Below are 21669 nucleotides of genomic sequence, written 5' to 3'. Positions count from 1 at the left end.
AGTCTCAGTGCAAGTAATATTTTTAATAGATTCTGTAGGTTAAAATTTGCCTTTTGAGGTTAATGATGTTGTAGTGAAATGCCTGCACTTTGTGCTACAAGATTGTTGAGGACTAACAAGGTTAAGGACTTCCAGCATCTGCTTTAATCACTGTTACAACACATGTCACATGAAAACTAGCTGTACCTATGAAAATTTGTAAGGAAGTTACCAAATACCTGCATGTAAATATTTAAAATAAAATTGTCTTTTTAAAAGAAGATAAGCAAACTCAGTGCTCTGAACAGCTCCTTTTTTTTTTTTTGAGTATGTATGAATGAAGATGGGAAGGACAGATGACACAGGACAAGAGAATCAAGAGCGCATACTTTTGCTTACATTCATCATGGTATCCAGAGTATCAAAAGAGCATTCTGAATGAAATGCAAAACCTGTAATATTCTAAGCCCTGAGTATTAATTATTCAGCAAGTGGAAGGGATACAGTGCATTTTTGAGGATACCTCCACACCATCCTTAGAAGTAACAGGGAAACCACAAGGAAAGTGTTCGAAGCTCTGAGTAGCTGTCTATTTGACAATGTTGAGGTTATTATTACTACTATTACTATTAATAATAATAATTCTAATTTTATCTACCTGAAGGTCCCATAAACAAACAACCCTCAATTTTAATTTCCACATTTTCTGTTCCAGGGTCCCCATTTGCACAAGGGTTGTTTCAGATTCTCCCATAATCTTGCCACCGAATTGCAATTACACCCCCTTCACTTCGCTGGCTTCGCCTGCTTCCCAGACAATGATCACTTATACCGTTTACATCTCCTTTCCATCCTCCGAAAGGGGACGGCGATGCACTTTTTACGGAGCTGTACAAAATCCGCTCTCCACAGCATCAGCCCGAGAAATGTGAGCGGGCCAGAGCTCGAGGCAGGGACAAGGGCTTCGGAAAAGGTGCGGAGTGGGGAGAGCAGCCGGGGCAGGGACCGATGCCTCCCGTCTCGGGGATTACAATGACCGGCCCCTGCCCCAGTCCCGCCGCGGCCGGAGCGAGAAGCGCTCCCATGGAGGCCGACGGAGATACCTCGCTGGTCACACCGCCCTCCGCCCTGCAGCCTCGGCCAGGGAAGGGTGAGTTTTGGTGTAGCTTCGCCCTGTTAGTCCATTCGTAGCAAGGATGGGCTTGGGGAAAGGTAAGCAGAGAGGTTTCATGGATCCATGGGAGAAGTGCTCCCGGCCCACAGGGTGAGGGCTGGCAAAAGAGACTTGGCAAGTTCTCTCCCTCGTGTTTTCCTTTTTGCTTTTTTTTTCCGCTTTCTACTTACTGAAATTGCCTGTGAGCGGATTGCCCTCGCTTCAGGTTACACCCGGCGAGGAGGGTGTGGATAGCAACCTCCTCTCCCTCCCATCCGCCCCCAAGTAAGAAAGATTTATATTGTCATTAACCTGTTCTTCTTATCTGGGGAAAACCGGAGGCGTGGGACGGAAAACCCGAATAAAACAAAGGGGAGGGAGGGAGCCCGGGTGATGTCAGGCCTGAGGAACTTGACTTTTGGCAGAGCACTATCTCGGGGCACCATCCCACAGCTCCTGCCGAAGTTTCCCTTTCGGCCGTAGCAGCCCAAGTGCGCTCTCGACCCTGCTAAGGGCAGACACCGCGCCGGGGGCAGCGCCAGGACCCCCCGCCGACAGCGGTCCGGATTGGAGCCGGGTCCTTTTCCCACTCCTCACCCCGGCAGCTGTGGCACAGAGAGAACACACAGAGCCCTGGGGCTGGCTGCCTCACTCACTCGGAAGACAAGCGAAAGAGCGGGCGGGCAGGAGACCGGCTCCAGGCGTACAACGGAGCACTGAGAGCAGTCCGGACCGTGCACCCCGCTCAGCCCCTCCGTCCCGCAGCCGATACACCGCGCACAACCCGCGGTTCTCCGGCTTCAGCGGCAACCCGACACCGCCGAGAGCTCATTGGGTAGCACCGCCGATCCCGCCCCCCCCGGCCGCAGCGACTCAGACACCAGTTCTGCCTGCCGGGCTCGGAAGATCGCTGCTGTTTGGCCGTCGGTGGCTGTCAGTCAGCTTGAGGGACGGGCCGCCCCGCGCTGCGGTCCCGCCCCCTCGCCCTAATTGATATTATCGGAGCGCGGCGCGGGCGGCTCGGCTGCAGTCGAGGCTGGCGGGCGGCCGGCCCGGTGCGGGAGAGGAGCAGCGGCGCGGAGGAGGAGGAAAAGGAGGCGGTGGCGAAGGAAAGAGGAGGAGAAAGAGAAAGGCAGCCGGGAGGGAGGGAGCGCCGAGCCAGAGACTAGCACAACAATTTCTCCGCCGTCCTCTAGCACCCAGCAAGCGGCGGCAGTGGCAGTGTCTAGAAATACATAGCTAGAAATATCACCCCGCTCCTGCACCATGGTTTTCCAAAGTAGAGTCCCTTCTTGGATTATTTTGTGCTCCGTCTGGCTGTTCCGCTTTGCACACACGGGGGAGGCACAGGCTGCAAAAGAAGGTAAGGTGATGCGGGAAACAAAAGTTTGGGCTTATTTATTGCTTTTGCGCACGAAGTCTGTGTGATGGCTTAGCGGAGGATCTGCCTGCCACTGCCAGCTGCTTGTCAGCCCCCCTTTACAAAAAAAGGGGAAAAAAGGCTTTTTTTGTTTGTTTGTTTGAGGAAGGAGGGAGGAAAGAACAAGGCATCCACTGGGGATGTGAGGTGTGTGTGGGAGAGATCGGGACAACTGCCTTCGCTCTCAGGAATGAGCTCTGAGGCATTTGCACATGATGAAAAGGCTTGGGCTAGGGGAGAACCCCCGGCCTTGGGATCCATTCAGGGCAGCCCCACTTTCATGTGGCAGCTGTAATCTTCCCGATGAAGTGTAGGAAAGGCGGGTTACCTCGCTGTTATCTGGCTGGGGGCTGCAGGGGCTGAGGGCCGAGTTTTAAGGCTCGGGACATTCCGTGGGCACGGCACGGCGCGGGGCTGAGGCTGCGGGGCAGCTCCTCGCCACTGCCCACCGGGGGCCTGGCAGCCCTCTGGCCCCGCGGGGCTGTGCACACGCCGTAGGAAGGAGTAAGGGGGTGCAGATTTGAACCTCCCAGCCATGCAGGCTGGACATATGTTTAAAGAGCGTACGTACACTCTGGCGTCCTGTGCCTGCAACGTGTGTGCTCTCCTGACATCGCTGGAGAGGTTTAGGCATTGGATGTTTTACACCATCTGCGTATCACAACGGGGCTTTCCTTCCCGATTCCCATCAATTCAACATTGGTATCTGTGTTAAGGCGAACCCCGGACATTTGTTTCCTCCGCGTACAGAGATAAATCGGGCATCTTTCTATCAGAGACTGATGGAGGTGTATAAAATCAATTCACAAAGTCCATCTGGGGATCTTTTTTTTTCACCGTGAGAAAATCCGAAATTATTTAAAGGAGCGCCCTGCTCGCGTTTGACAGCCAAAGGCGAAGGTCCGTCTCCATCTTCAGGGGTGTGTGTGTAAGACGACGACAGGGAAGGGGAAGTCGGGGCTTTTTTGGTGTCTTTGCATATGTATGCTTTTGGGGGTTCTCCCACTCTGCAGTATACGTCAATATTTTTTATCAAACCTTTGGCATGCAGTATAATGTCATTTTTAGCTTGTAACTGGAGCTTAAAAAAGACCCCCTCGATTAAAATGTCCTCTGCCCTCATGAGAAGGCGGCAATGGCGAGGTTAGAAAGGGAAGGGAGAGCCTTTCCCTTGCAGCATTTCGAAAGTTTATTTGGAGGAGCTATAAAACACAGAGACCCACACATGGGGAGTAATAACGCTTGGCCGTGGAGTGGGGAGAGAAGGGCCAAGGGAGGCGAGCGGGGAGGGTGCAGGCTGCCTGCCCCGCTCTGCCCGACAGATTGCGTCGAGATTGGTGCTGGCGCCGGTGCCTCCCGGCGGCAGCGTGCCTCGTATGCGTGTGGTTAATACGTGTATCTATGTATCTATACATATCACTGTGCGTGCATAATACGTGTATGTGTTTGGGCTTGGGCAAAACCAGCCTTGGCAAAAGAGGGTCAGGAGGTGGCGAGCGGCAGACAGGGATTGATCGCGGTTACCTGCTTCAAGTACAGAAAACTCCCGAGGACGAAAAAACGAGTTAAAACAACAACAACAAGAAAGTAGTAGTAACTTTGCAGGTTCACCCCCAGTCTCACCGGGGGGTCAGTGGTGGCTTCAGCCTCGCGTGGTTTCCCACCGGTCCCCGCTGGGTACGGGAGAGGGGTGGCTGGGTGGGTCTGGAAAGTTTTCCTAGTTCCCTTTCGTGGATGAGGAGAAGGCAGAGTGGGATGCTTGAGGGGAGAGGGGCAGGGTCTGCCTGGCTCTCCAAGCGAGGGGGGCGAGGGGGTGACCGCGTTACCGGCGGAACCCGCTGCCAGCACCACGGATGGGACCCTCGGGGCGAGCGCAGACGGGGGGCCGCTGGAGTCGCTCCCTCCGGGGCGAGAGTGTGTATGAGGCGGAAGGTGTCTGGTCCCTTCGCCCCGCGGCTAAGAGACCTCGGGTCTCCGTCCGGGGCTGCCGTCCCTGACGCTCGCTTCCGGACCTGGGGGCGGTGGTGCGGCTGGGGGGACCGCGGTTGTAGCGTTCCGCTTCTGCTCGGCCACCAAGTCCCGCTCTTCCGCTCGGAGGCGCGGACGCCTGCGCGCAGTGCCCGGAGTGGCTGCGCTGCTGTGTCTCCCCGCGGAGGCGAGAGTCTGCTGCTCCCCGTTTGCGTGGAGCCCCGCGGAGCCCCTTACCAGCAGCCGCGCCCCCGCCCTTCCCTCTCCGGTTTTACGCCTCCTTTTTGTCTTTGTCCCGCTGCAGCCCCGCGGAGTGACCTCTCGGGGGGCTGCTTAACTGTGCGCGGCTGCGGGCGGGGCGAGCGGAGCAAGGCGTTATCGCTTCCCAGTGGGGCGCAACTAGCCCTGGGGGCTCCGGGGATCCGTGGCCTGTGAAGCTCTTCTCCGGTGGTAACTTTGGGTACCACACGGAAACGGTACGGTTCGTTTTGCAGAGCAATTTTTATAGTTGTTTGTTTGCTTGTTGTGTTTTCTTTCTGAGATGTGCCTACCCGTTGCTACGTGATGTGGAATCGCTGCCAAATACAAAGTGTAATAACGAGTTGCAGCCATGAGACATTGTGCTGGTGCTGAAATGGTTAAAATTTTCGTGGTACCTCTTTTTTTCAGGACCATTATAAATGTTTTTGTTTAACAAACCACCGCACACACCACCTGCTTTTCTATAGAAAGTGTTACAAAGTAAAGCCTCTTGAATCCCAGTTTAATGAAATAAGCAGATAATCTTTCTAGAGAGAGACTATCAAACTTCCTTAATGACTAGGTTCACTTTATTATTGAAATACCGACCTGCGAGCTCCTGTTTTGTGTTCAGGTAACATTCAAGATAGTCCTATATGAGCCTTTAAATAACTCTTATAGTCATATCATCTTTCTAGTAATTCACTGAAATTTTGTGTTAAATTCTGCTAGGAGAAAGGGCCGAAGCCAGAATTACAACCGTTTCAAAAGACCTGACAAAAGTTGATTCAAGTTACATCCTTAAATCAGGCTGAAATATCAGTACTCAAATGCTGTATAAAAACTTATAATTGGTTTTATAGCTAAAAATGCACTGAATAGATCTAAATTAGAAATGCTTCTTTTTGTTTAATCAAATAAATAAAGGCACAGTTAGATGTGTAGCTTTGGAGAAGGAATTTGCAAAGTGTACCAAGCCTGTGGTTGATCACTCTATGGTTTTGGCTATTTTGAAAATACTACAACAAATTATTTCACTTTTTTTTCGGACATCATAGGTTATTATATGTACCATTTGAAATTCTTACAGAAACTTATAACAATATGCTGTGAAAGAAGATTATAGCTACAACTCAAATATAAGATATATAGAAATATGTATTTGGATGTAATAGAGCAACAATAATATAACCTTCAATTATGTAGTGTAAAATAGGTAAAAGTTGGTTTATTAGGCTGTGATTAACCGCTTTTGAAGATGGAGTTCCATTTAGCTGAAAATAATTGCCAAGAATACCAGAACTGATGTCTTTTTGTATAGAAGTGTCACTGGGGTGTAATGACATGAAGATTTCAGTAAGCCATTACCATTAAGTAAATTAGTTTGGGTTTGTTTGTAGTATTTTGTATATGCAAAGTGTAAGGTAATCGCAGAGTCTCTTATTTTCTGTATTCCTTGTTGTCATTTGCTTATAGAATTACTACTTTATCACCTAAGGGACACATATATTTTTTTTTCTTTTAAAATCAAAACGGCTGTTGCTTTTGTGGTGTGGCTCCGGGTAGGTATAGACTAGCCCTTTCTGAATCAGTTTAGAAAAATACTAAAATGTTGGCGTGTGTTTGCGTGATTTAAACTCATTGTAATAACCAACATATGGGAAATGTCCTTATGACAAAGAAGATGAAGGGGCATGCATCTTAATGACTGATTATAGTAATACTTTAGAGCAGTGTGAGATACAATACACTTTGAGCAATGAAATTGTTAAGATTAATGCATATCTGCTTACATATAAATGGTACATAATAATTTAATCATCTACTTACAAGTAAATTCATTGTGGTTTCAGATTTTTGTATAATATAAAGAAAAATATTTTGTACAAAAGTTGTATTAATATAAAACCTTTAAAATTCAGACTTTGTTCTTTGGTTTTGTATTTTTCCACTTATACTTAACAATCAGTGGAAATGCCTTTTTTTTTTTTTCCTTTTTTAGTAATACTGCTGGACTCTAAAGCACAACAGACAGAATTGGAATGGATTTCCTCCCCTCCTAATGGGGTAAGTACTGCAGGCAAAAATAAAGTGTCTGAAGATGAGTAGTTATTTCACCAATGCAATTGAATGACATGGTTTAAACTAGCTCCCCCTCATATTTATCTCAGTAATCATAATGTGTATTTACGGCTTTTCATTTTTAGAATGGAAAGAAGCATACCTCAGGTTCCAGTGTTCAAATGTACAAGCTAATTAAAAGGAGTCGTCTCTTTAGGAACTCACTTAAATGTTCTTTGTGGCTTTATGTTATGTAGTGTAATCCTTTATGCTCTACTGAAAAGCTGTATATGTAGCACGTTTTAAATCACTTTTTCCTTCTTCCTATAGAAACAGCAGATTGACTTAAGCATGGAAACTTTCTAAAAATATGTTTTTCATTTTCTGTATAATGGGTGATCATAAATTTGTTTATGATGTTTTCTTCGTAATTGAATAGCAAAGACTGAAGTTCTCTAAAATAAAAGCATTTATACTGTGGATGTGTTTGAAATGACATTCAGCACTTGAAACATCCACAAGTTTTGCGGAGCTTGGTATCTTGAACTAAGCACAAGTTATGCGGTTAAGGCTAGCTTGCTTACGAATTAATCTCATGGTACTGCATAAAATGTATCATTGAAAATGACATCATTATAAAAAATGACAAGTTTAGAAGCATCAGTGTATAGTCTTATTTATTATATACATAAAGTTGAGAAATGCTGCTTTCAGGCTGAATTAAAAATTCTATAAAACCCCTTCAAGCCTGGAGAAAAAACACTTTCAGAAAGATATAATGGGTATATTGTCCTACCTTAGCTCAGTCCAACCTTAGCTCCCTCTGACAAATCCTAAATTATATGGACAGTTCTTACTCATGGAAGCAGTCTTGCTGAGTCCATTGTGACTCCTTGCATGAACAAGGTCTTGAGTGATCAGGCCCTTAATCTTCAGCGCATTAAGAAATCTGGAACCAGGAGAGTGTGAAGTGTGAGCAGGGATATAAAAGTGTAACAAATCCTTTAAATAAGAAGAATGAAAATCTGAAAGTGTCTTTCTTTAAAAGCAAGATCATAAAATCAATACAAGCATAAATGGAAACAAATCTAAAGACTTCAGAAAGAATATAATGTAAGCTCAATAGGTATGAGGGTTAATAACCTCGGCATTAGCATTTTGCACTGATTGAAGCCTTTACCAGAAGTGTTTGAAAGATTAGCTTGGTGGCAACTGTATTAGGCTAACCTGTGGATAATGAAAGACATGTCAACACATGTTACACATGTCAGCATACTGAAAGATTAAAGTAGAATCAAATTCAACAAATAGTAATAGGTGACTTTCAGAGTTAGAAGTGAATTTCCAGCAGGAATTAAAAGCGAATCAAAACTAATGGCTGGATTTGTATGTGTGAAGATGCTCACAAATACTTGTCTGTGTATCAACATTAAAGTATCATTTTAATAATGTAATTTTGAAAATATTTTTTCCTGTAGTTTTAATTACCGAAATTTTTACTATGCAGCAAAGACTTAATTGGAATAAAATCTTCTTGAGAGAAAGTACTGCATCATCACAGAATGTATCAGCCAGACACTTGTTAAATGCCCCATTCAGCTGTAAATGTTACATTGAACAACGATCTCAAACGTTGTTAAGATAACTAAGAAGTTAAAATAGCATATATTGAAACCAACAGAATAGGATTTGTTCAAATGGAATTGCACGTATATTGCTATCCCTTGCAGGAAGACAAAGAAAAGTTAAATATTCTTCCTGTAAAAGCTATAGTGGAACTGATAATTTTAAATAAAGTTTCAATGAAATGTGACCATAGATGGCATAGGTGAAAACATATCCTGCAATATTGATGTTTTGTTATTTTTTTCCTCTCACAGAGAAGAAGGTACACCTCCAATGGATTAGAAATAATATCTTGGTGACTACATAGTTGAATCATAAGTTGGATTATTTTTTTTAGGAAAATCCTACTCCATGGTTCTAGGAAAATATGGAGAAATAGACTTCAGTGTTTAGTGCTGGGGATAACATAAAGTAGGACTGAATTTCATCTGAATTTAGAGTTTTATATTTATTCTAGCATAAGAATATCTCTGATACTGGCTAGCCTCATGTAGTGACCATGAGTGGCTTTTGACCCCAAGAAGGCTTATTTGTGTTGTATTATGAAAAATGGCTTGTTTTTTGTAAAAATATATCCTGTTTGTTGTTGTTTTCTTTGTTTTGCTTTCTGTTTCTTTTTTGGAGGCTTGTTGGTTTGTCTTAATGGAACAGTCCACATAAAAACCTGAGGAGTCAGATTCTCTTTTGTGCTGTGTTAGAGTTACTTTCAATTCAAAGGTATGATACATTGTCTAACTGGAATATATCATTGCAGAATCTGGCTTGGTGTTTAGAGGGAGGACTACTTACACAAGATAACAAACCAACCAACCTCCCAAAGCAATTAAAAAAACCAACAAACCAACCTCAGTGCTACCTGATGTGAAATGGAGAATGTAAAAAACAATAAAAATTTAGTCTTCATGCCTTTTTTTTGCCATATTTTTTTGTTTTGTTTGTTTGTTGGTTGGTTTGATTTATTTTATTTTTCAACATGGCAGAGCCAAAAGACTCAGTCCAGGGCCCTTTTTAATTTCCTTATTTGTACTACTTATATAAAGGGAGAAAACAAATCTTATTCAGCTCTAATAAATCTATTATGAAGATAGACTTTCTGTTTTGAGATTAATACAGTTCCATATAGCAATCATTCCAGTTAACTCCATGACCATTTAATATATTTCAATCATTTAATACCATATGCATCTGTAATACCATACATACCACATCTCTATTAACTATGTCTTTGAAATGCACTTTGATATTTACAACTTCTGTGCATTTCAGCATCTGCAGCTGTGATATATTTTGTGGTGATAACTTCCAGTATCAATTCAGCCACATCTGCTTTTTCTTGGAGTAGTACACCAACAGTAAAATGATCTCATTTGCTGTCAAATAGGCTTGCAAAGTACCGTATACTGTAGGGCTCCTAGTCTGCCAAACCAATGTCTTCCAGGCTTGGTTACTGGTGTAAGGAATGTCAGTGGGTGCTCCATCCTGAAGAGGTGCTGAGTATGCTAGTCCCACAGAGCACTTAAGCACATGCTTATTATTAAGCTTATAAGTACTGTCATTGATCTTAAGCATGAGCTTAAGTGCATTATTGACACAGGGCCAAAGGGCTAAGTGCATACAGAGAAGTCATGGTCATGGTTGTCTCTATCATAGGGTAAGGATAGCTCAACTGCCTCCCCTAATTTATTGCAGCTGTGGTTTCAGCAGTAAACTAAATGATACAAGAAATGTGAAAAAAAGGTGACAGATGACTGTTTTGGTTACACCTAGGCAGATCTGCCTGGTTGATTCCAGGGAAGATTTGACATTGCAAATTCCCACGTTCTCAAAGGCTGTTAAAAACTACGGGGCCGTTACAGGCTTACCGGTTTGTTACATAGTTGGTGCCCTAAAGAGGGGAACAACTGCAAAAATCAGGCTTTGAACTAGTGAACTTTCAGTTGTGTGGATTGTTCTTAATTATGCCTGTAATCTCATGGTTCATTTGAACTCCCAGCTAAATGAAGTTTGCTCCTTTTAACTTGGATGCAGCCACTGAACAAAATGTGAGGCAAAGAGCTCCTGCTTACCTTCTTTGGTTTGCAAGTAGGGCAGAAGGTGGACTGAATAAAAAGAGGACAACCAAAATGTTTTCTTGTTTTCAGACTTTTAATTCTGTCTGTTTTCTCTTGCCTTTTCTCTCTCACTTTCATCATATAGGAGTGAAAGTTGTCTGACTCGCAAGTTTCAGGACCTGGTCCCATGCTTTCTGTACAACTGAAAGTTCCAGTGAAAGTTTTATGTACACAAGTTTTATGTGCTGTAACGCTAAACAATTTCAGTGTCTAAGACTTCACTGATTTTAGGTTTTTTTCATGACCTTAAAGAAATGTGGGAGAGCCCCATGTGTAATCAGAACTTGGTATGCTTAACAAACTTCTGAGGCTTTCTGTTTCTTTTGCAACTGTGCTCCTGATATGACAATGATTTTTAGAATTTATTTATATGTGGGAATGACACGGAGGGAGAGAAGAGCGGGCAGGTATGTTAACACAGATTTTTATGCTTAGGAGTATTTTAACTTACCTTTTATATGTTATATATATATACTGTTAGGAAATATATATATATATATATATATATACTGTTAGGAAAGAGGGAGACTTGAGTTATGTGAAGACTTTTAAAATACATGGTAGTTACATCTGATAGCGTGCTTGTTTTGTATTACTAACTGTTTGTTACTGTTTTAGTGGGAAGAAATTAGTGGACTGGATGAAAACTACACTCCTATACGAACATACCAGGTATGCCAGGTGATGGAATCAAACCAAAACAACTGGCTTCGGACTAACTGGATTGCAAAAAGCAATGCACAAAGGATTTTTGTAGAACTGAAATTCACTCTGAGGGATTGTAACAGTCTTCCTGGAGTTCTGGGGACTTGTAAAGAAACTTTTAACTTGTATTATTATGAAACAGACTACGACACTGGCAGGAATATCCGAGAAAGCCAATATGTAAAAATAGACACTATTGCAGCAGATGAAAGTTTTACCCAGGGTGATCTTGGGGAGAGAAAAATGAAACTTAACACAGAGGTGAGAGAAATTGGACCTTTGTCCAAAAAAGGATTCTATCTTGCATTTCAGGATGTAGGGGCCTGCATTGCTTTGGTCTCTGTCAAAGTCTACTACAAGAAGTGCTGGTCCATCATTGAGAACTTAGCTATTTTTCCCGACACAGTGACTGGCTCAGAGTTTTCCTCTTTAGTTGAAGTACGAGGAACTTGCGTCAGCAGTGCAGAAGAGGAGGCGGAGAATTCGCCGAAGATGCACTGTAGTGCAGAGGGAGAATGGTTAGTGCCTATTGGAAAATGTATTTGCAAAGCAGGATACCAGCAAAAAGGAGACACATGTGAACGTAAGTAAACATACAACTTGCTGTAATATGTACATTATAGGTCATGTTCTGCCAGCTTATTTTTATTATATTTTTTTTCAAGAGAAATATGTCATCAGTCTGCTTTTAAAGATCCTCAATCTGTAAACTTCACACTGGCTAATCTAAAGCAACCCTTCTGGATATAGACATCAGTGGGTACATACTACACTTAAATTTAAACAAGAAGAGTTAAAGTTGTATGAAGTATAAATATAGATCCAGAACTAATATTTTAAAGTAGTTAAGGTGATTTTCCTATACCTCTTGGTAATGCTGAGCAAGTCATACCTATTACAGTACACTGTATCAACAATCTTAGATATGAGTAGTTAAAACACTCGTTCTTTCACATGATCTGTGGCAGAATTGCAATGAAACTAAAATTGAGGTAGTAAATTTAGAACAAGGTGTGGTTAGTTAGGGGAAGAATACACACAAAAAAATCAAAACACAAGATCAAACTTTCAGACAGAATATCAACATTTGAGAATGTAGTATGTTTTCCTTACTATAATATCTTTTTGCATAAAACTAACCTAAACCTTTGGGTTGCTATGCGATCATGATGATTAGTTTAAAATACTAGCACATCTGAGACTACTGAGTTCTACTTTCTAATTCAGACTGATTCAGTTATCCATATTCTTAGAATTATATTTACCTTTAGCATTGCTGTCTCTGGGGCTACATGCATAAGGCATTTATGTGTGTGAAAGAAAGGAGATTTCTTTGTCTTTGCTTACAGTAAAATCATGACAATAGGCAGTTTGTTTGAAGGCAGGTATTTTCATGTACATTTGATACAGGTCTATAATTTTTATCGCAAGATAATACAAGGAGTTATATATAATCATATTTTTATTGTAAGATATGCAGACATTTGTTGGTAAGAAATGTTTTAAATCAAAAACGAAAAAAATCTAGAAGATTGTGAAGAGAAACCTACAAAATCCAGAAATAAATCTGGCAGCAGTCACTGGGTCTGAAGTGTCTGTGTGAAGACTTCAAAATCTGTAGAGGGTTAGGGATGCCCTAAAGTGAAATAAATGAGTCTTCTTATTAATAACTTGTCCTCAGGAAATAAAAACACGATTGTGTTCTTGATGAGTTTTTATGAGGAAATTTGGTACAAGGTGAAGTTGAGTGGAATTGATCTGAGGCCTTTCTAGCCTTGCACAAATCTTTCATTGTTCTGTTGGGAAGGGATGAGGGCTTATACACTGCGGAAGGTGATCTCATTAGGAGTGATTGTAATGTGAAAAACTGCCCTTACAAAACTATTCAGTAGACTGTATTAAAGCTCTGTTAAAAATATTAAGCACTGTGTTGCTTTCAAATTTTTTTTTGTTGTTTTTTGGTTTTTTTTGAGTGACTTTTTTCCTTAGTTAACTTGCTCTTGGTTACAGACCTAGTCATTGTTGATGTAATTAATATACTAATTTCATTTGACTTTCAGTAAAGGAGAAGAAGTTTCTAAAAATTAGGAAAGTATGTTGGGAAGTGGGTGGGGGAACAGGAGCTGAGTGAGCCTGGGGGGGATGGATAGAGAAGAAATCGGCGTTTGGTAACTGAAATGTAAGTAACCTGTTTATTAAACAGGCTTCTTAATTTCTAACCATGCCAATGTTGACAAAAGAATTAAATGATAACTTGTACTTGAGTATAGTAGGGAGCTCATTTGCAAGAACACTTCTTGCTTTTGGCTTGCATCCAAAGCAATCACTAAGAGAATACGCTACTCTGGAAACAGTCCAGAAGATCATTTATGGTATTTTTCCTCTTTTCTTTCAGTGATCCTATTAAGAGTTTCAAAACAAACTCTGGCTCCATATTGAGGCAAGTTAATGTATTTGAGAGGGAAAAGGTGGGAGGCAGGCACTTGCTGAATGCGTGCCATCGGCAGCTCAGAGTCAGAACGATCTGGGTGACTGTGGTGCACAATAGTAATTGCTGTCTGTGATACTTCTTAGCCATGTCTGTGCTTGAGGATGTTATTAACTATGATCAACTATGTAGTGACCAATAATACAGCTGGCACACTGATACCGTGTCTGTTTTTTGTGACAGATATTGAGAGAAACTTATCTGAACATTGACACTAATGCAGCTGGCTATCTGTTACTGTCAAGCTGTGTAACAGATCAAGCAGAAGCAAGCTGGCGTTTGCTTCCTTAACCCAGAGCTTTTACAGCTCTGTCTGAGGACTCACTTCTGCAAATACTTTGTACCTGGCATGCTGCGTGACTTCTTTGGGACTACTCATGGCAGAAGTCATTGTGCTCAGTCAGGACAGGCATAAGTCTGTGATTCGTCTCTCACACTTGCTAAAGCTCAGCTGAATTAACACAATAGGAAGGTCTTTTAAAGATAAAGAATAATACCTTATCTGGCTGCATTGTAGCAAAGGTAGGAGTAGGTGGCCACATTGTAGTTCCAAATAGCTCTTCAGCCTGTAACTCAGTGGGGATTTTCATTTGTGATATGCTGGCTTGATTGGCTGGCTGTGATTGAAGAATGTGTTCCTTTTGCATACAGCTTCTCTCCTGTGTGTGAAATTTATTGAGTTCAGATACTAAAACAATTGAATTTTGATTTATACGCAACTCTGCACTGGATGTGCTGCCAGATTTTTTTGTTGTTGTTGCATGACCATAGTAAATAACTTGTAATGCTAGGGAAGGATAAGGAGGAAAACAGTCATGAGCGGTGAAACATATAACCTGGAAAATGAGCTCCTGCATGTCTCTTTAGTGCTCAAGCTTTCAAACTGCATTAGTTTTATTTTTTTTTTCCCCGAAGCACACTGATTACTTCTCAATATAGATATGCCAAGGAGTCTTTTCCATCTCAATTATTTATCATGATAACACATGTCTATAAGAGCCAAATTACAGAGAACTTGTAATTGTCATTTAAAGCAAAATCTGAAAGCTGGGCGAAAGAAACATGAGAAAACTAGATGAGCCTCTGCACTTTGAATTGCAGGTTCTTTTGCTTATGTGCAGAGACACTACCTCCTCAGTGCTGATCTTATGTCTGCTGATATGTAACACTAGGCTTAGGTATGGAAGTTCTACGTTTTAAAGGATTGTCCTGGAAGGTGCCTAGCAAAGGTACTTAGAAATAGTAAATTCTTCCAAGAGGAGTGTGTTGCACCAGTTCCAACCAAAAAAAAAAAAAAAAATAAAAGCCCCCAAAGACTTCAACAAACCCAAACCAACCACAAAACCCCAACAGAGTTTTCAGCAACCATAGTGAACTCCCAGTATATGTAACTTTGATTCTTTTTCTGACAGTGGAGTTTAGTTGATATGTTGTGTATCTGAGAAGCACTCTGAGATCAGTGATTGGTATTTGAACTGGAAAATAATTCTTTGAGAACTTCCAGTGTAATGTATTTTTCATCTGTTTTGTGCTAGCTGGGGGTGGGGAAGGAGAGAATTAAATTTATTCAGCCTGAGCAATAGAGTGATATTTCAGAAGGTAGGAAGCATCTCTTCGTACGACTAGACTGAAAAATTACATAGATGATTGGGCACCAAACCTGAAATTTGAGGTTTCTAGGGAAAGCCAAATGGGTGCATTTTACTGTTAAATATTTTCTAATACTGTGTGCATCAACAGTTGCTTTATTTGCCCCCAGAAGGGGAGGGAATTATAGCTGTTTGTGCATTTTGTTTTGGTGAGGTACAAAGTGAGGTATAGGCTTTTCTTTCCAAACTTTGTTGTGTGCTGCTTATTGTGCCTGACTACAAGTTGTATCTGTTCCTTCTGTTTTCAAACTTTTACCTCTTGACTTTGTGAAATATTACATTTGTCATAAATTATGTGTGGTTGTGGGTTTGTTGGGTTTTTTTTTTGTTTATTTGGGTTTTTTATTTATTTATTTTTGTTTGGTGAGGTTTGTTTTGGTTTGTTTGTTTTAATATATTACTCCACTTAAGAGCTGCTGTGCCACAAGTTTATTATTAGAGGGCAATGAATTAAGGGAGAAATGTGAATGCGTTGTCATTAAAAAAATGTTACCATGCCTATAGAAAGCTCAAGTTGCACATATTGTGAAATGGGTCTAGAGTTTAGCACAGGTAGTGTGTCCCAGAAGCTTTAGGTGACCTGTAGCTTGAGTAACTTATGTTGATGTTCCTTCACTTTTAACTTGAAAATGTTTTACTTTGTAGAGAAAGGGAAGAATGTTAGAAAACTGCTTCAATGGCATTTACATAATCAAGACTCTAAATGCTTCCTTTTTTTGAAGAAGAGTTACCTTTCTTCCATTTGCCTCCAAAATTACTCTAGGGAAGAGAATGTAATTATTCTCAGCAAATTGAACCAAAGCAGAAAATGAGGATATCTCTGAGTCTTGTCATTTTCTCTGAAGCCAGCAGAAGTTCAAAGGAGTGTGTCTACCTCTTTCCCTTTTTATCCCCTAACATATTAAATTTTCTTTCCCTTTTTAAAGAAAGGTCATTGTGATCTGGTATCATGTCTCAGATGCAGCTGCCTAGGAACAATTGGATTTTAAAACAATAAAAAAGAAAATAATGTAAATATATTTCCAAAGGATCCTTGCAGGATTCAGAAAAATGTATCAGATACTTTAAAGGTCAAAGTAAGACCTTCTATCTAGATGGTCAAGAATACTGAAGTTCCTACTAAGAAATACAGAGCTATGATTTCTGCTTCCAGACCCCTTTGTGGTTTCTGGAAGGTTGAACGCTTTGGCCTTCATTCACCCTGGGGTCTTCTGATAGCTATTGTAAGAGAGATGTGGTAGAAAGAAGTATTTTCTTGCTCTCTCTTTCTTTCGGAACAGTCTAGTGTTCATAGAATGGTTTTTATGAATTTATCAGAGTCCCTAAGTCATTTGAGTTTCTTTGACCTAATTTGTTCATGGCTTTCAGCTTTTTGGATGCATCAACACAGAGATGAGAAGGAGAGAGGAGCTACATAGACAATTGAGATGTTAAACTCGTCCTCTTTGAAAAGTGGTTTCCAAATTACATTATACAAAATGGTTTGTGTTCTTAGTGGCAGGGCTAGCCATCACTTGCAGAAACTGGTGTCTTAATGCTTCATAGCATTTTTTTTCAGGTCTCCTTTGTCTTGCCTTTTGGCCCTAAGATACATTGTTTTTCTTTTTTTTTGGTAGTGTTCCTTTGCCTGAAGTATCTGAATTAGATTGATTAGTTTGATTATAGGCTGTCATAGTTTTGGTGATACAGCATCCTCTCTCAAGTGTGACATGAAGATCTCTGAGAAGTAAGGTGATAAGCTAAAGTGATCAAGTCGTAGAGGCAGTTGAAACCAGCTAGTTGTCACCTATAATGTTATCAGAGTGAACCCTAAAATTAATCTGCAGACCTTCTGACAGATTTAGTTTCCAATGAACTGTTATTTTGCTTCAGAAGAGCTGAAAGGAGTGAAACAGTACAGGCAGGTGGGCAGTCTGGAGCCTGGTCCTAGAAGTGAAACTGTTGGATAACGTAGTTGAATATACATCTCTTTCCCTTCCGTAGCCTTGCTTTTTCACCCCCCCCCCCCAACCTTCTGCACCTTTCTGTTCACCCTCAGAGATTCTGTTGTCTCCAGGAATTAATTTTATTTTTGCATTTTGAATATCAATTTCTTAAACTAAATTTGTTGTGGGTTTTTTTTTCGTTTGTTTGTTTGTTTGTGTTTTGTCAGATTCACTGCTGTGCACAGATTTTGAAATCAAAACAAAGCCAGCAATGACATCTAACAGAATCTTAGTAATTTCTCCTTTAGTTACAGAGGAAGCACTAAAGCTGTCTTTTTACGGGTTTGGGATGCCACTGCTGAATTAGCTATGGTTGCTCAACAGCTGGGCTGCTAACTCCTTAGTCATAAAGTCTATCTTCTGTTTGTTCTAAATGAAGCTTTAGTTGCTATTTAGAAATGGAATCTCATTGTGCCATATCTGTTGCCCAAAACCATACATCTTGCTTCTAAAGAAACTTCTGCCCAGAAATCTGTGAAAGGTGCAATGGGCATGTAATAACTTTGTTACAATTTTCTAAGTATAAAAGATCATCTTAGATGAAGATTTTTGTTTTGCAGTGGGTTTTTTTGTTTGGTTGGTTTATTTTTGTCTGAGGCTTCTGTTAACCTCTGAAAATCAAGCTACTAAAAATAAATTTAAATATTCTTTTGGTTTTGATTGCAATGGGAGAAGTGACACATGTAATCCTTGTTAGGGGAATCTCAAGTGTATGTGCACTCCATTATATATTACTTTCATTTTTTTTAAGAAAACAAAAAAAACCCACAACACTCCAGCTACAAAACAAGGTTCCAGGAGCTGAGAAAAGGAGAGTCACTAGCCTATAGAGATACTGGAAATAGAGATCATTTAAGGGAAGAGCTGATTGCAGAAAAGAGAAGAACATGTTAATAAGTGTTTGGCTAATCTATTTTATGTATCTGTTTATGGCTTTTGAATTTTGCTGCATCCCAAGCTTTCTCTGTTATCATGAAAATATTTGATCCCCAGCCACCCCAGCATGTCATGTATATTAAACCGTATTAGATCTTTGAAGATAACTTGTTTTTTTCTTGGGAAACTGTGGAGATAGTTTTCTCTTTATGTGGATTTTCAGTTAGTATCCTGCTTATTACCACTTGAACTACAGTGTAGAAATTAATTGCTACTTCTTGACTTCTCATCACTAAATCTCAGTGTTTTCCCTGTACAGTGCAAGCTCTGTCTTCAATGCTAATTTAGTTATTAAAAACAGTAAGCTGTACACAGCCTGTGGATTAGCACTTTAAATTGAAAAGAAGTAAAACATTTTCAAGTTAATACCTGCAAATACAAAATGGATCTTTCAAAGTGTGCTCAATGCATATACCTTGTTTATGTCATGGTTGTGTTGGTTTCATGTCTGCTTTCCCCCCACAATAAATAGTACTTTGTTAATAAATACTTAAGGCTGGAACCAGGTTAAGAATGAAACAATTTGTAAGGGATTTCCTTAAGAGAATTAGAAAAATATGTTCAGGAAGCTTATTAAAAGCCAAACACAGTTCACATGACAGGAAAAATATGTGGATTTTTTTTTACTGTAAGCCTTCACAGAATGTTGTAACATCAAGCAGAGAAGAAACAAAACAAAGGGCAGGTTTACTGTTTAATTTAGCATTAGAGATCTTTCATTTCATAAAAAGTAATTTTTCTTTACATGATTTATGTAATCACCTTACATTGTTGAGAAAACAATAATAGCAAATATATTTAAGACATTTTTATGAACAGTCTTCTTGTTACAGAAGCTTTTATCCCTGAGCACTTCCTGATCTTTCCATTGCCTGTATCTGTCAGTGAGTTAGCTTGTCCTTAATGCAAATAAAAAATGTATGTTATATGTGAAAGTAGATACTATCCTACTTAACAGCAGAAACTTTATTTTCTGTGGGAATCTCCTACCTCATTTCTTGTTCTCAGATGTATCAGCAGTATGTCTAGTGTCTCTGGTGAAAGCATGTTGTTGTGTACCTCCTGTTAATGACTTCATCAAATCTCCCTCATAAACACAGTATGCAAACATACTGGAGAATGATTGTTCAGTATTTAATGCTTTTTTTGTTACTTCTGTATTTTTTCATTAAGAAGGGATTTATCTTTTAGGAAAAAAATGATCTTTTAGAAGGTATATGCATTTTAGGGAATTTTGGTTAGTATTAAGCTAATGTATAAATATGATTTAGAGTTGCAAGAGCAAACAGTTTTAAAGCTTGTGTGAAATAAGAATTGGGTTCAATTGCTATACTTCTAAGTCCTCATCCTGTCAGTGTACATAGCTATACAGCTGTATTTATCTTGGTGGCCCCACTGTCTATCCTAAGGAGGATAGAGTTGCTCACATATGTAGAAACATCAGGGGGTTTTACCCAAGGTAAATTGATAATTGTAACTTTTTAATTTTTATGATTTGGATTAGTTCCATGTGACTCTTGACAAGACATGGCTCTCCTGCAATAATAATGTCAAGCATTTTCTAATAAAAGTCTAATTAACTGTAATTATTAGTATTTTCTGACACCTGACAGTCCTCAAATGTTTGTGATTGATCGATGAAAACAAAGTACATGATTAAGAAATATAATTACTGTTATTATTTTGCAATGTATTTAATATATATAAATTCAACAATTATTTTTGCTGTAATTGTGAAATAAGTTACAGGTTCAATTTTGGGAAGCTTATGCAAGTCTAGAGGCCTGGCTTCCTGGTTGGCTACTGATTTTTAAGAGAAATATTTCTGATGTTGTGTATTGCCATAAATAAATATGCTGTAGAAAGTGTAAAACTGGGGCTCCTACTTTTCAGGTAACAAGTTTTGACTATTTTAAGGAAATAATGCTGAATGCAGAAAACTGTCTGTAGGACTATGGGCTGAGGCATCGTCCCTAGAACTTAATGGCAAGAATCCTGTTAACTCTGAGAGTTAACATCATGTGTTAGTATTTTCCTACTGAGGAAAGTGCTAAAGTTTTAAGTCACTGTAAGCATGTCTGAAACTTGATGTTGATGAAACATATTTAAGTACCTGTTTGATGACATGTGTTTTTCTGAATCATAGGCACTATGGTAGTATAAATGTGTACAGAAAATAAATACAAACAGGAATCAAATTCCACTGGTCATACATCAGATGTATAATCTCTAGCATAATTAGTGGCTATAACTTGTTATTGTTCTTTCCTTACGTTTAGTGAATGTGAACTCACCCATCCTAGATAAATGTTTGTTTTTCCAGTAGATTGAACACAGTGGATTGAACTAGAGTGGCCTTTGAAACTGATACTTAGAGATCATCTGGCAGGTGACTAATCTGGGGGTCTTACGTAGCCCCCTTACTGCCTATGACCTGCTGTATGTTCCCTTCACCTTATTGGGTATGTTCTCATAGTGTGACTAAATTGAAAGTGTCCCCTGATGCTTGATAGAGCTTATCTTTCTTGAATGATCATATACATGCTTTTCTTCAGGCCTTGTGATATAGTGTGCAAGTGCATATTTCTCTGTAGATGTCTAACCCTCTGTGTAGGGGAGGGGTGGGATGTCAGAGTTCTCCATCCACTTCTGAAGAACCATCAAGGGAAAACTTAGGAGTTGTCTGGAGCTTGAATTAATGACCCGATCCACTTCAACTGAAAACTTAGTACTGCCTGTGGCCTCCAACCCCTCAGTTTCTTAGCTTACTAGCTAGTCTTCATTTGTGAGTAGTAAACACTATTCTTTGAAGTTCCTGAAAGTACTGTCTTTTTCTTCCACTAAACTATTGTATGGGTAGATTTTTGAGAACAAAAGATAAATTTCATGAATGTCTGTGTGGTGCCTGTTTGAATCCAATCCATTTGTGTCCACAGAGTGACATGGCGTTGAGAATCTCATTAAAGCTCTAATTTAGAATCTTGGAGCCTTTACTTAGCTACCATGAAAATGCTTGAAGAATGTGGGCAATTGAGATTTTATAAGTAAAGTGTATTGTATGCCTAAAAGTTTGGTAGCTTCTGTGCCAAACAGCTCAGCTCTGTCGATGCTGGAACAAATTACATGTTCAGAAATCTGTCTGTGGAATAAGGTCTGAGTGGGCAACATGTGGCTGTGATCACTGATCATGTTTACATGATCTCATTCAACTCAAGTTTTCCAGACTTAGGTCAATTATTTTTCTTGCTGAGGAGAATTTGAACTTGGATCTCTTGCTTCAAATAGGGAATGCCTATTAACCAACATGCAGTCACTGTTAAAAGGTTTTATTAGCCCCTGATGAAATTT

At 40.2% G+C, this 21669-nt stretch overlaps 1 protein-coding gene across 6 annotated transcripts in view; it reads left to right on the top strand.

Moving 5' to 3' along the window:
* Positions 1 to 2183: 2183 nt before the first annotated feature.
* The window catches only part of EPHA7 (EPH receptor A7), a 164872-nt gene continuing 145386 nt past the window's right edge, over positions 2184 to 21669 (top strand). For 5 of the 6 annotated variants that reach the window (XM_005144938.3, XM_013127992.3, XM_034060481.1 and 2 more), the window contains exons 1-3: positions 2399 to 2495; positions 6763 to 6827; positions 11177 to 11846. In XM_005144938.3, coding sequence (XP_005144995.1) covers positions 2399 to 2495; positions 6763 to 6827; positions 11177 to 11846 — 832 coding nt within the window. Of the gene's footprint in view, positions 2496 to 6762; positions 6828 to 11176; positions 11847 to 21669 lie in introns of all 6 variants that reach the window. The other variant, XM_005144935.3, reaches the window with a different exon arrangement.

Source organism: Melopsittacus undulatus, chromosome 3 (genome assembly GCF_012275295.1).
Source record: "Melopsittacus undulatus isolate bMelUnd1 chromosome 3, bMelUnd1.mat.Z, whole genome shotgun sequence".
Lineage (NCBI taxonomy): Eukaryota > Metazoa > Chordata > Aves > Psittaciformes > Psittaculidae > Melopsittacus > Melopsittacus undulatus.
The sequence above is the reverse complement of the archived record's forward strand: the minus strand, read 5'-3'. Positions and strand labels throughout refer to the sequence as shown.